Source organism: Pyxicephalus adspersus, chromosome 9, assembly GCF_032062135.1.
Source record: "Pyxicephalus adspersus chromosome 9, UCB_Pads_2.0, whole genome shotgun sequence".
Classification (NCBI taxonomy): Eukaryota; Metazoa; Chordata; class Amphibia; order Anura; family Pyxicephalidae; genus Pyxicephalus; species Pyxicephalus adspersus.
This window is the reverse complement of record NC_092866.1, coordinates 33,041,073-33,055,027: the sequence shown is the minus strand read 5'-3', so window position 1 is coordinate 33,055,027 and position 13,955 is coordinate 33,041,073. Positions and strand designations below refer to the sequence as shown.

The following is a 13,955-nucleotide window of genomic DNA, read 5'->3' as shown; positions in this document are numbered from 1 at the left end:
AGTGTACCGCTTTTGGTACAGAAATCTAGACATCAGTGTAACGCCCAGGGGGTTAAAGGAGGTGTAATGGTAAAGATAATAATTGTCATATTTTCGAGAAGTAAAATATTTTACAGAGTAAAGCTTCGGATTTTCCAAAATCTAAATGTTCCTTAAAATGACTTGATTCTAAGCATTGGTGTTACAACACGCATGACTCCACTCCCGTCAATCAGAACAGCAGAACAAAACCATCTATTGAAACGCATCAATAAGCAGGAGTGAGGCGTGGAACGCACAAGTTACACGACATCGGAAGTCGATCTTTTGACCTGTATTCTAGTAAACCGGCAGCCCTACTTGCTTTGAAGCTGATTCGTAGACATGGTCCGTCTTTTGCAGCTCCTTGGTCCCTGCCTTGTCCTGGTCGGGACTGGGGCCATTTCCTTCTATCTGCCCGCTGAGAACAAAAAGTGTCTAAAAGAGGAGATTCACAAAGATGTGTTGGTTACCGGGGAGTATGAAGTGTCCGAGCAGCATGGGATTGTCACACACCTCAAGGTATGTATATTCTGACGTGTACAAGAACCCATCATCACTGTGCATGTCTTTTCTCTCTGGTAGTGGATCGATCAACATCTATGGGTGGTAGAACAAACGTTGTGCAACAATATTACTCATCTAGTGCATTTTTCGTGGTAGTGCTGTAGTGAAAGAATATGTTTGTAGTGAAGGAATATTAATCCGGCTCTGTCAGATTATATTGGCGCCAGAAACGCTGCAACAGCAAGAGTAGAATCCCTGGTGGCTGGACAGGTAAGTATTCAACTTGTTTTTCCAGAATAAATGCTCATGTTCCTAGTATGTACACATGTATTTGTTTTTTCTTTTTGAAGTGAAAGTGAATAACGGCGTAAATACCTTCTTGCTGGTTTACATGGAGTCAAATTTAACCACAACAGGAAGTGGTTGTTATAATGTGCAGAGCACATTTGCATAATATTGCACGCTTACCTGGCAAAACAATACCCGTCATCAATGTGATGTCAGCACTCGTTTGTCTTTGTCATCTCATTTAGCTGACCAGGATGATGTGACTCCATGACATGCATGGGGGAGTTACTTAGTCCACAGACATCTGCAGAGATCTTGTTCTGCACACATTCAGCTCAGTGTACTCCAAAGGAAAAAGTGCTGGCTGTGTACAAGCAAAATATCTTCGACAGAAGAACCCTAAACAGTATATTCTGTGTTTAAAAGGTTTGGAGGCAGAACATTTTTTAAACAGTTTAATTCCAATCTAAATTTGGAGTAAACTACCACATCAAATTCTTCTGATTGTGGGCACCCGTCAGGATTTTTGTGCAGTAATTATTTTTTTTAGATTAGGATTTTCTTAATTTTTAAAAGCTCTGAGAATTCTTTGACAGGTGTATTTGCAAAGATATGTTTTGTTGGACCATGCAATATTATCCCAGTCATGGCGGTCATTTAACACGTTGTGTTTATTTTATATTTCGTACATACAGGTCACAGATTCCATAGGTCATATTCTGTATTCCAAGGAAGATGCAAAGAAAGGAAAATTTGCCTTTACCACAGATGAATATGAAAATTATGAAGTTTGCTTTGAGAGCATTAGTTCCTCCGGTAAGTACTTCATGAAGACTGGAGTTGGTTTATTAGGTATTAATATCATTATTATGTATTTGTATAGTGCCGACACCTTACGCAGTGTTTACAGAGTCCATAGTATGACACCAACAGTCCCTCAGAGAAGCCCACAATCTGTCCACATTATAGCTAGTTTCTGATATCTCTTTAAATTTAAGTCCAGGTAATTTTGCAGTGTGATTTTAGGACCTGGGAGGAAATCAATGCAAACTCTAGGATGTTTTACAAATGCTATTAAGGCATGTCATAGTCATGATTGGAAGGGTCCTTGGTGCTTTAAGACAAGAGTGCTATTCACTGTGCTGCTTTACATTTAAAAAACAAAAACAAAGTTTAAAAATAACTTGCTGCCACTATGAAAAAAATAACAGCTGCAAGCCTGCAATATTTATGTATGCAGGCATAGGCTCCCCACAGGCAGACAGGCTTCCTGTTCTCATATATTTGCCAAAGCAGCAGGTACACTGATCATCCCAAGTAACAAAACCAGATGGCTGCTGTGAATCAGATTAATTATTTTATTATATTGCCACCTGGTAAGGATCTGAGCAGCTTTGACTAGAGCAATTGTTATATCTAGACATTTAAATCAGAGCATGTCCGTTTCCTGAAAACAGCTTATTAAAAGTTATGTGGAGTGTTCCTGGTAGGCAGTGGCTAATATCAACCTAAAGTGATCCAAGGAGGCACAACTGGTAAACTGATGACAAGGCCATGGGCTCCCAAGGCTCAGTGAGTCACAGGGTGGAGGCTAGCTACAGAAGGGCTACTGTGGCACAAATTGAGGTAAAAACTTGATGCTGGCCATGAAAACTGTCAAAACACAGTGACATGCAGTTTGCCAAATAGTGATAGACCAGTCAGAGTGACCATTATAAATCCTGTCTGGCACCCAAAGTGCCTAATATAAGCTCATGAGTACTATACAGCAATGACAGAAGGTGGCCCAATAATTCATTTATCTGGAGAAGAGCTGTCAACAGAATGCCTTGGGGAGGAAGGCAGGCCAATACAGTGTGACTGCTAAAATCGTGGTACTAGATATCACAGTACATCTTTAAAGTTTTTGCGGACTCCATGCCTGGATGGATTAAAGTTATTTGGACAGCACAAGCAATATTAGGCAGGTCATTTTAAGGTTTCAATGCATTTGGGTATTTTCTGTGCACAGAAAAGAGGTACTGGGTGGGCTTGTACCAATGATTGAGTATTTTAGGATTAGACATTTTATTTGTTGGCAGTCCTCTAATATAATTTCTTTAAAGCCTAAAGCAGATTTAACAATAAAAGCTTAAGTAAAGTCCACATATTAAAAAAAATGCTGACAGTCTGGCATTTTTATGACAGAGGCTATGAGGAGACTCGAGGAAAGAATTATTCAACTGGATTGGATTTTCCCAATAAATCACTATTGATTATCATTAAAATTAGGCAGGCATCTGGATTGTTTTTATGATCTATGAACATTTAAGTACCTTTATCAGTATACAATATATACCTTGCCACTCCCAGCTTGCTTAAACACCAACTCCTCAGTTTCTGGTACCTCCCACTCCGACTCCTCTGTATTTACAGGGTTTCTCATTTTATCTTCACACTTTTGCATTTAAACTTCACACTTTTGCAACCAAACTTCTCAAAAAAATTTACACCCCCTAATCATTCATAAATTAATACATTTATTATAAAATTAAATATAACACAATATTTTTACTATAAAAGTTTTTCTCAGGAAACTTTAATAAAAATGTATGAAAAAAAATTGATAAATTGTCAATTATTATGTTTTTTACTTTATATAATTTTAAAATTAAATATCTTTATTTCAGGGATTTATATAAGTTTTAAGATAACAATATTATTCATCTTTTTATCTTCAAAGTTATTAGCTTTATATTTAGTATTGCACCTACCCTTATGGCCAGAGAATTAGGTAATGCAGAATGTCAAAGAGTGGTACACAGTTATCTGAATGGAAGTGACGCCTCCCAGATAGTTATAGTTTTGGGTTGTAACCGTACAACCATAACCAACATTTTTAAGACCTATGAATCCTCCCGTAGAGTGGAAAAACTACTAAGAGGAGGTCTGAAAAATTCAAAAATGTATGAAGCCCTTAAGGAGGAGTTACGCAAGTTAAAGTCTGAAGATTCCGGAAAAAGCCTCAAGGAAGTGAAAACAGTGTTCAGCATGCCATCCTAATTATGGATAATGCCCCCTTTCATAAAAAAGTGGCTATAAAGTAGTAGCAAAGCATGCATAAAAATCAGTAACAGGAACTTTATTAGTTTAAAAATATGAACCTGGAAGCTGGAAAACCTAATACAGTTTAGATAGTAAACTTGGAATATAGTTGTAGAGTAGAATAGCTGTTAAATGCAATCCAAAACTAACTCCGTGTAGTGTTGTTCTAAGAAACAGAATTACTTCTGCTCATAAATCTGACTTTATTATTTTTAGAGCTGAAAATAGTCTTTTAACGCTGAGTTGGGTGGGTGGCATTGCTGTTAGTGTTCTATCCACATCACAAATAATCTCAGGATAAACAAGGATGGTTTCTTCTACAGTTCGTTTCGAGGAGCGATCATACTTTTCTACTTCTTTTAATTTTTTAAAAAACTTCTGGTGGAATCTCTTTATTTGGACATTTTCTGATTGTTTATCTTTCACGCATATGCAACGTCGTTTTAATGTTGACAGATCTATTTTGTCTAAGTAGAAATCAAAGTCTAATTCTTTGTCTAAAAAGTCTAATTCTAATTTGAAGAGGATGATATTCAGTTACCAGTGCTTAAAGCTTTATCCAGTGGTGGTGTTTCAGGTAGTAATTTCTTCATGCGAACTGCTACATAATAGAGGGCCTTTTTTGCAGTATCAGTCTGGTCATCTCTCAACAAAATTGGATCAACATAAATAGCTCCTTTTTTTCATACTTACCTCCACACACAGAGCAGCCTTTCTCTTGCAACACCTGTGGACATCTGGCACAGTTTCATGGAGCAGGCAACAAGGACATCTCAGCCTGTATTCAGTTTAGCAAGCAAGTGTTTCTGAAGAACAGCGCCAAAACATTAGTGGCCAAACAGTCTACTGCAGTCCCTGTATTGAATATGCAATCTGAAATTCCTGCCAGGAAACTGAAGTAAACGGATTATCGATGGCCGGATTTTCAATTGTCAACCTGTAACAAAATTTGATTATCCAGTAAGAATCTCTTTTCTTCATTGAAGATACAATGCCATCAGCTATCAACCCTCCACTTTAGTTCAGGCAATATATCAAGCTCTTCCATTTCAAGAAGAATTTACCAGGTGTTACCGTATTTTTTGCAGTATAAGACGCACTTTTTCTTCAGGCACATGAGTGATCAGAAGGGGAATACCGGTATGAATGGCACATGAGTGATCAGAAGGGGAATAATCTTTCAGAATCTTTTTTTCTAGATTTTCCTCCTTTAAAATTTAGTGCGTCTTATATTCCGGAGCGTCTTATAGGGCGAAAAATACGGTAAATCTTCAGATTGCAAACTCTTGGTGACAGTAAAAGGGTTAGAAAGTAGATTTTCCAGTGCTTTTACTTGTGTCCACTGGCTTTCAGGTAATAAAACATTTTAATTGTCCAGTTCTTCAAGAATGTCTGTTAGTTCAAGCAAATGCTTTACCATCAAATAAGTGCTTCCCCAGCGTGTTGTTTGATTCAAAATAGCTCCTTTTCATGCACATCTTTTCAAAATGGCATTTGTTTTAGGGGCCCTGGCTGCAACAGTTACTTGCCTCAATTTGCCAATTGGAGTAGCTGCCAATTACAGTAGCTTTAAAATCTGTTTGTCACTTTCTTCATCTACTTTATTCATTTTGTCAATTGTGCTCAACATATTAGAAGCATTATCTGTCACAATACATAGAATCTGTTCCTTTTTCATTTCAAAATCTTCTGGAACATCCTCCACTAACTTCTGAAGATATTCACTGGTGTGATGTGCCTGTGTGTCCTTCAGTTATATAAGTTTCCTTATACATTCTCTTTCCAGGGAAACACCCAAATTTTTTTTTTTTTAGCCATTTCTCCATTTAGGCCTAAAAAGCCTGGCTATGAAAAGAAGGATAGTGGCACACTGTTCTTTATTACTACCATTTCAATAATGTGGTTTTTGAATTTTTCTTGTGTCATTATTATGGTAACTGGCAGATATAAAGAATCTTCTTAGTTGTGTTTGGTCACCAGTAGATTCTGAACATTTTTTATCCCAGAAGTAGATGGAATATTTTCGTTGATATCTTTCTCATTCACAGCTTCTATCACTTTAGGATGAAAAGTGTCTTTTCAAATTTGATGTTCTTGTGGGTGCATTATTGTTGTTAGACCCACTGAAACTGCTAATTTTTGCTCATAAACGGGAGACTTTAACGTGTTTGTTGACAGACTTTTTTCCATTGTGAATGGGGTGCCCTTTCACTAAAATATAAATATAAAATATTGTATACTAACTAGCATATTCTTTGATTTAAATACAAACATACACATAGTCCTGCACTATTGCAAACATACATACAACACAGCACTATACACACAAATAAGCTATAGCCCTGCACTAAACTTAGATATAATTTGTCCTATACAGAAAAACATGCACAAACATATGTACTATACACACAACACCGAGCCCTACATTTTACTCAGAAACATACACACACAATATGCACTATACACAAACATTCATACATTCCTGCACCATACATACAAACATACACATAGCCCTGCAGTTTTATCCAGAAAAATGCACACAGCCTTCCATCATAGTACACACAAGCAGCCATGCAGTTTTAAAATAAACATGAACACTTACAGTTGAATCCAAAAAGCTGTTCCTCCAAGTTCTTCTAACCTCTTTTAGCAGACAGAGTTTAGCAGACAGAGGAAGTTGAGCAGAAGCTGCTGCCTTTATCTTTGTTTGCTGATCATCTGCTGAAGACAGGGCAGTGGGAGGCTCCAGGGCCAGGGGGGCCACTGAACTAACTTCCTAGTATTAGGTGGTGTGCAAAATGATGTTAAAGTTGGATGGGAGCATAAATGGAGAGTGCAGACAGGACACCTGAACACACATTAGGCCATAGCACTCACCTACACCTACACACTTGTTTACACTCAAATGAAATTGTTAAACACATTATATCTAAAATAAAATGAAAACACTATTTGTAATGTACATAATCCAGATTACAATTTTGTGATCAGTGTGACAATGTAAGGTTGTATATTAGCTCAGCTGAACTTCACACTAGTAGAAATACAACAATGCACTGGCTTTTATTCTTCATCAGAGAAGTTCTTAATTATGACTATTGTTTGTGAAATAGGACATTTGATCTTGCTGTGTCGGAGTTGGCACATTTTTATCCACTCCGACTCCAGGTACCCAAAATTGTCTCTGACTCCACAGCCCTATAAGCAAGTCTAGGTTTGTGAAAGTGTACTTGGTGGGTGATGTGCAGAATGCAGTAATCATCCTTTATTAGTTAACATATTATTTACTTAATATTTAAACTTGAGTTGGTGTTTTGTTCTTTCATTCTTAGATTCTGTGAGGTTTCCGGATCAACTAATCATGCTTGATATTAAACATGGTGTGGAAGCTAAAAATTATGAGGATGTAAGTCTATTATTTATTATGTTACATACAATGCAATAATTGTATGTGCTGTGCAGTTCTTTAATTCTGCCTCATTATCCCTGTCACATTTTAGCTGGCTAAGGCTGAAAAACTAAAGCCCCTGGAGGTATCATTAAGACGTCTGGAGGACTTGTCACAGTCTATCATTAAAGATTTCTCATATATGAAAAAACGGGAAGAAGAAATGAGTGACACAAATGGTGAGTAAATAGTAGGTTGAGATGCTGCCAAGACAGAATCAAGAGACCATTGAAGAAAGATACTCATTACTAAAGGCTCTTTCAGTTATTGTCTCATGTTGGCCTAAAAAAAAAGTCTAAGGCAATTTTCTGCTTTTCAGTTAATACATGGCAACTTGAATTAAAATGGCAAATACATCACAACACTGACAACATTTAGGTGCACACTGTTCATGTGTATGTGTGTTTGATTGTGTGTATGGTTCTGGATTTTATGGTGCTAGATTATATAGATGTTTATGGTACTGGACTGTGTCCATAATTGGCAAGAGTGTTAATGTTACAATAAAACAACACATTTTGGAGTTCTTGGGGTTCAGTTGTCAACTATAAATTTGCTACATAAGGTTGCTCACCTCCTTCACCACCCTTTTCCATACAGATTCTTATTCCCTCTACCCTTTAATAGTGGGTGGCCAACATCACTGTGGCCTTTTTTATTATATTTATAAAACATAAAATACAAAAGGTTATATTTATTGTTTTCAATAAGTCTATGAAGTGTAACATAACAGTAAAGAAAGAAAATCAGGAGCATCTTTACCAGGTAAAAATTTTAAACCACATCCTTTGGCATTACTAAAATCAAAGTTTAAACCAGCGGTTGCCAACCAGCCAGAGCCGCTGACCATGTTTCCCCTACTGATCACAGGCTCAGGGCACTCTCCCATTGCAGACTCAGTCCTGTGATAGGAGAGTGGGCGGGTTCTGGCATCATGACATCACTATGGAGGAAGTTTTTTCCCCTTTAACTGACACACAGCTCCCCACGCATGTGCGGTCCGGAGCTCGTAAGTTTAGTGGTCCGTAGGTCCGAAAAGGTTGGCAACCACTGGTTTAAATTAAATAAACTAAAAATTGGAACTCTTAAAACAGCTTTTAGAATAAATAAATTGCCATAAAGTTGAATAGCAGTTACAATTAAAAATTATCTAAGATATTGTTCTTCAAAAGAGAATCTCTTCTGCCAAATTCTCTTTATAGACTTTTTTTTCAGTGCAGAGAAAAGTCTTTTAACACTCACTTGGGTAAATGACATTGCTCTTACAGATTTAGCCACATGGCTAATAATCTCTGGATAAACAAGGGTGGCTTCGTCTATCATCAGTTTCCGGGAGATGTCAAACTTTTCCATTTAACCTCCTGAGTGGTTCATTTCTGTCTGGATTTCTGTCTAAAAGCGGTACATTTCACGAAAATTTATTTTACAGTATATAGTATGTTTACAGTATTTAATAGTATGAGTATAAAAAAAAGTTATAAAATATATTAAAAATATATATATTTTTTAAACTTTTAAAATATAAAAAAAAAAAATAATATACTCATACTATTATATTATACTGTAAAATAAATGTTTATGCAAGACCATGTACTGCTTTTACACATATAAATCCACTGTATTGCATTCAATACAGTTTTTTTGTATTGAATGCAACACAAATGGATTTTGAATTTCCCGCCCCGCCGGCAACGTACGCACGCACCAACGTCACTGTGTCTCCCCGGTGACTCATCGGGTGCAAAAGACGCCAGAGGAAGAAGAAAGAAGATGGGAAGGAAGAGAGAAGACATGAAAGACGACGCGGGATGCCGGCGGATCAGGTAAGACTTAATTTTCTATTTTTTTCCCATAGGTTTACCTATCCCGAGTGTGACTCGGGGTTACCACTTTTAGCATCTTTTTTCTACTCGGTTACTGCCCAGGCAATTAAGAAAGTCTTGCTGCAATTTATTTATTATTTAGATATTTATTGGTTGTTTTTACATTCTATTTTTTTCATTACATTTAATTTAGCAAAAGTAAGTACATTTTTTCCAACTCGCATTCCTGGACCAGATCCATTTTAGGTTTCCTGGATCACAGTGGTTCTAACATGATAGTCTATCTTCTCTAGCCTTAGAGGGCCTTTTTTAATCAGGTCCACTTGCTTCATGACTCCAACTCTACAGCCCTGGATGGAACTACAGCTAGAGTGTGGGTTGTTACCATCCACCAAGGTAACTGTATGAACATATTTTAAAGAAAAAAATCTTGCAATTCTGTTTTATTCTCCTTAGGTAGAATCATATCTAAATAAATTATTTACAATCCTTTAAAACCAGTGCTTTGTTGATTTTTGGCCAGTATTATTGATATGTTCTCATAACTCATCACTTTTTTTCTATCCATATCAATTCTAAGGGATATATTTATAAACTATTACATAAATTATATCCCTGGTAAATTGACCCAAATTCCCATAATTTTCCCATTGTGATGAGGTGCACTTCTGACAATTGGCAGCTAGGTGGCATAACAAGTCATTGTTTAATTTACATTGAAACAGAAAATTGACGGGGTCCATTTAAAATAAAACATTAAAAATAAAGGGCTAATGTCAATGAATAAATAGAAAATGTAAAATTTTAATATATAAAATACATAAAATTTTAGATTTATTGTACTGAAGTTTCTGTCTATATTGACATATTTTCTTCTCCTATACTCTTCACAGAGTCAACCAGCCTGCGTGTGCTTTACTTCAGCATGTTTTCAATGTTGTGCCTCGTCACTCTTGCTACCTTGCAAGTGTTTTACCTCAGGAAATTCTTCAAATCTAAGAAGCTTATAGAGTAAAGTGTTGAGATGAAAGTCTATTGATGTGCCTTGCAACTTAAAAATCCAACTTAAATGTGCATTCTACAATTAGTTTCTTTATTGCGGCACCAATTTGACTTTATGTTATGTGATACTCATAAAGGGTTTTTAAGTGCAAGTGCAAAACTTGCTGTGAAATGGGTTAGAAATACAAAATATAAACCAATCTAAACAGACAATTGGTAAAAACAGTAAAAATATATTTTAAATATTGTATATGTTCTTATTGTGTATGTATATTGATTTCGTACAGATTGAAACCTAAAAGCAGCATTGTATTAGCTAACAAAATCCTGCACTGTAGTTTCATGTCCTTCATGGTACGCTAAAATCGATTAAGTTTGATGTGATAAAAGATTTTGGTACTAGATTCAATGTGATGTTTTAACAGGATTTCAAATACTGTTTTGAGAATTTTTTAACTGACTCTCAAATCCAAAGAGCCGTCTACTTGGAGACTGATAGAGACAGTGGAAAAGCCTACAGCCAAATTAATCTTTTGTTTTATGCAGATGATTGAACTGTAGAATATATTTTTTGGTACTACAAAGAATACTGCACTGGTAGACTTATTTTGTAAATCAAAGCCAAGAACTGCAGTAATATACAAAGTGCAGTAACATGTTACAACCAGGCAGGTTTTTAGAAAATGCTATGGTAAAAGATAAATTCTATGGTTTACGGTTAATACATTTTGCATGTTGTTTTGTGACATGTGTTACATGTGTTACTTTCCCTTTCAAACTTTTTCTGTTTCTTTTCTTTTACCCTCATTAGGATACTATTTTACATTTTTAATCTGAAATCTATTTCTGGTTGACAGAGTCATTTTGCTGTCATTGCAGTTAGGTATGAATTTGTTCTAGACCATGTCCGCTAATTATTTTATTCTTTCCTAAACAGATTAATGTACCCACAAAACAGCAGTCTGTTTGCTAATCCTTCATCTGTTTATAGGACAGCCAAATCATTAGCAGATTTTACTCTACATTTAGTTATTCAATGCTGACAGGTTTGGTTATTTTACAACCAGATAAATATGGTCATATAATGGTGTGTTGTCCCTATGCATTGACAGAGAAGGACATGATGTGCCCAAATTTTCTTCCCTGGTAATCTGATATCCGATGTTTAGTCAATCATCTACTGATTGGCAGCCATAGTTTATTTTTTTTTTTTTTTTTTTTCTTCTCACACACTTGTACAGTGGTTTGTAGGTTGAAAAAATTATGTATTTATTATTTGATTCTTCATCCTAAAAAGTTTGGTGTGATGATACTGACTGTGTGGTGGAAACTTTTGCACTCTTTGTGAAATGACAAAAAAATAACTTAAAGTTCATAGAAGGTTTTCTGTTAGTTTTTAATAAATTTTGTACTGGAATTTCTTTTTTTTTTTTGTGTTATTTATTTTTATTTCTTTTTAAGGTCTGGTCTTAAAGCAAATAAATCTTTAAATCTCCCTTTCATCTGCAGAAGGTACCCCAGCAGGATTGTTTTTTTATGTTACATGCTTTCTGCATCAAGATATGCCTTTTATTTAAATAAAATAAACAGTGACAACCAAGTCATGTTATATGCCCTGTAATATATGAATTATTTACACCCTACTCTCTGCATACGGGGTAGTCTTTACTGCCAGCATAGCAATCACAGCACTGGCAAAACATTTTTTTTGCAGGACAGAGGAGCAACGATAATCACTAATCTGCCTTATTACTACTGAGACACACTCACTGACAGGCTGACTCAAAGGACTTCGGTGAGTGTTCTTGAGACTGTGTACAAACAGAACAAGAGACACAGCTGAAAATGACACAAACCCACCACGAATAAAGATACTGAAAAAGATCCCTGAGGATGAAAATCTTCAGGTAGGCATTGACCAAGTTAACTAAAATAATCCAATCTCCTGGATGCACTACAGACATAATGGTTTAAAGCGACTAATATCAATTACTGGGCCAAAACTGTCTTGTACCTTTCCTTTTCCAGAACAGTAATAATGGCTATTATTCAGGACATCTATTTAGTCCAGGAATGCAGGAATATTCATGCTTTGAAAGTTGTGTGGAGGTTTTATATAAGATTTTTTTTTATGGTATTCTCTTTTCACCCCCACCCTGGCATTTAAATGCCCCCAGCCCACACCCCTACTAAATGGAATACCCTGGCTCTTATAGGAAGAAACTGGGTGGACACACCATCAGTAGGGTTTTGCTGAGGACCTGCTTGTCTGAACATTTTTTGTGTCTAAAGGTACCAAAAATTGGGTTGTTGGCAAGGGCTGTTTTTTTCTGATTTCCCTAAGTTCATGGCTTCTTTCCCTAAAATAGAAAGCAAAGGAATAATATGAACTTGAAAACCATTCTTTTTTATAGGCATAGTAACCAACATTCCTTTCCTTCCTTTCTTGCATCTTTGGTGCCTCCACATCCGGCTTTGGTGGCTTCATTCTGTGAAAAGAACCAAAACAGTAATTAGCTGCAACCCCACACAACAAAAAACCAAACCCTCTTATAAATCTGACATACCTCAGAAGGTCAGGACAGAAGAAGAGCTTCCACAAAAGCATTTAACCTGCAAGAGAGCAGCAAGAGAGCAGTGACCCACCAACTTGGCACTATCAGCAGCTGACTCAATAGCAAGCACCACTCCTGGAAGCTGCATGTAACAAAACAGACACAAATTCTACAACAATTTAAAAACAGCATTGTGTTAAACAGCTGCTGTCAGAATAATTGTTTAGCCCCCTTAGCAACATTCCCAAGTGTGGCTCGGGGTAAAAAAAAACATGCTAAAAGAGGTAACACTCGGGGTAGCTTAAAACAAGAAAAAAAAAACACCTCGTCCCATCGGCGTCCTGCCTGTCCGTGCCTGTCCTCTTCTGATCTTCAGCCAGTGAGTGCACTGACGTTCCCGGGGGTTCCCGGTGACGTAGCTGCATGCGGCAGGCTGGGGGAAATTCAAGTTATTTTGTATTGGATTCAATACAAAATAACTATTGAATCCAATACAAAGTAATCAATATATATATATATATATGCTACTGTACAGTTATATTACAGGTTTCAGTATTTTTATGCACCCTTGTTTTAAAAGATTTTTGTGTTTTTTTTATTTAAAGTTTAATAATAAATTTATTAAATATTGGACATATTTTGGTGAGTTATGCCTAAAAAAAAAATATAGGCCTACAATGTAAAATACATTTCCATGCAAAACAATGTACCCATTTTGGCGTAAAAATACGGACATAATTAGAAATTAGGGTAAAGTGCCACGAGACTCCAGTGGTTAAGGAGTTTTAAATTATTGTCTATATTTTACAGACAGAACAGATAATTTGTTCTTTTAATATGGTTAGAAATTTGCAATAAAGCTGAAAAAAAAGTTTTACTTACCTTTACTGATGGTAAACCGTTAATCCATCTAAAAACCGAGCCCAACTAGTCCCACACTGGCTCGGCTTCCCCTTATTTATGGAGCTCACCGTTGCATCCAGCGCTGCTAGCTTCTTTCTTCTGGGTTCTTCTCATATCACCCTTTCCACTAGTTCCAGGGAAGGTGCAAGCTCGGGTGATGTGTCTTTCTGACAATGTAAAAAAAGTGTCAAACTCACTGCAGGATATAGAAGGAAGAGGAGAAACGGTTCCCCTTCCCCCCAAAAAAACACAACATTTTCCATTCTATAAAAATAGATGGCCACCCTTTCATATAATGTTAAAAATGTGTGATAGGTCCACTTTAAG

At 36.3% G+C, this 13,955-nt stretch overlaps 1 protein-coding gene across 2 annotated transcripts; it reads left to right on the top strand.

Annotated features, from left to right (window-relative positions):
- Positions 1 to 290: 290 nt before the first annotated feature.
- On the top strand, positions 291 to 11,754 carry LOC140337584 (transmembrane emp24 domain-containing protein 10-like). 2 transcript variants are annotated; one of them, XM_072421302.1, is made up of 5 exons: positions 291 to 540; positions 1,509 to 1,629; positions 7,230 to 7,303; positions 7,398 to 7,524; positions 11,632 to 11,754. In XM_072421302.1, the coding sequence occupies exons 1-5, from the start codon at positions 364 to 366 to the stop codon at positions 11,658 to 11,660; spliced, it is 528 nt and encodes a 175-aa protein (XP_072277403.1). In that variant the 5' UTR covers positions 291 to 363; the 3' UTR covers positions 11,661 to 11,754. The 2 variants fall into 2 exon arrangements, with proteins under 2 accessions (XP_072277403.1, XP_072277402.1); XM_072421301.1 differs by lacking the exon at positions 11,632 to 11,754 and adding an exon at positions 10,062 to 11,587 and having other exon boundaries at positions 294 to 540.
- The last annotated feature ends 2,201 nt before the right edge of the window (positions 11,755 to 13,955 follow it).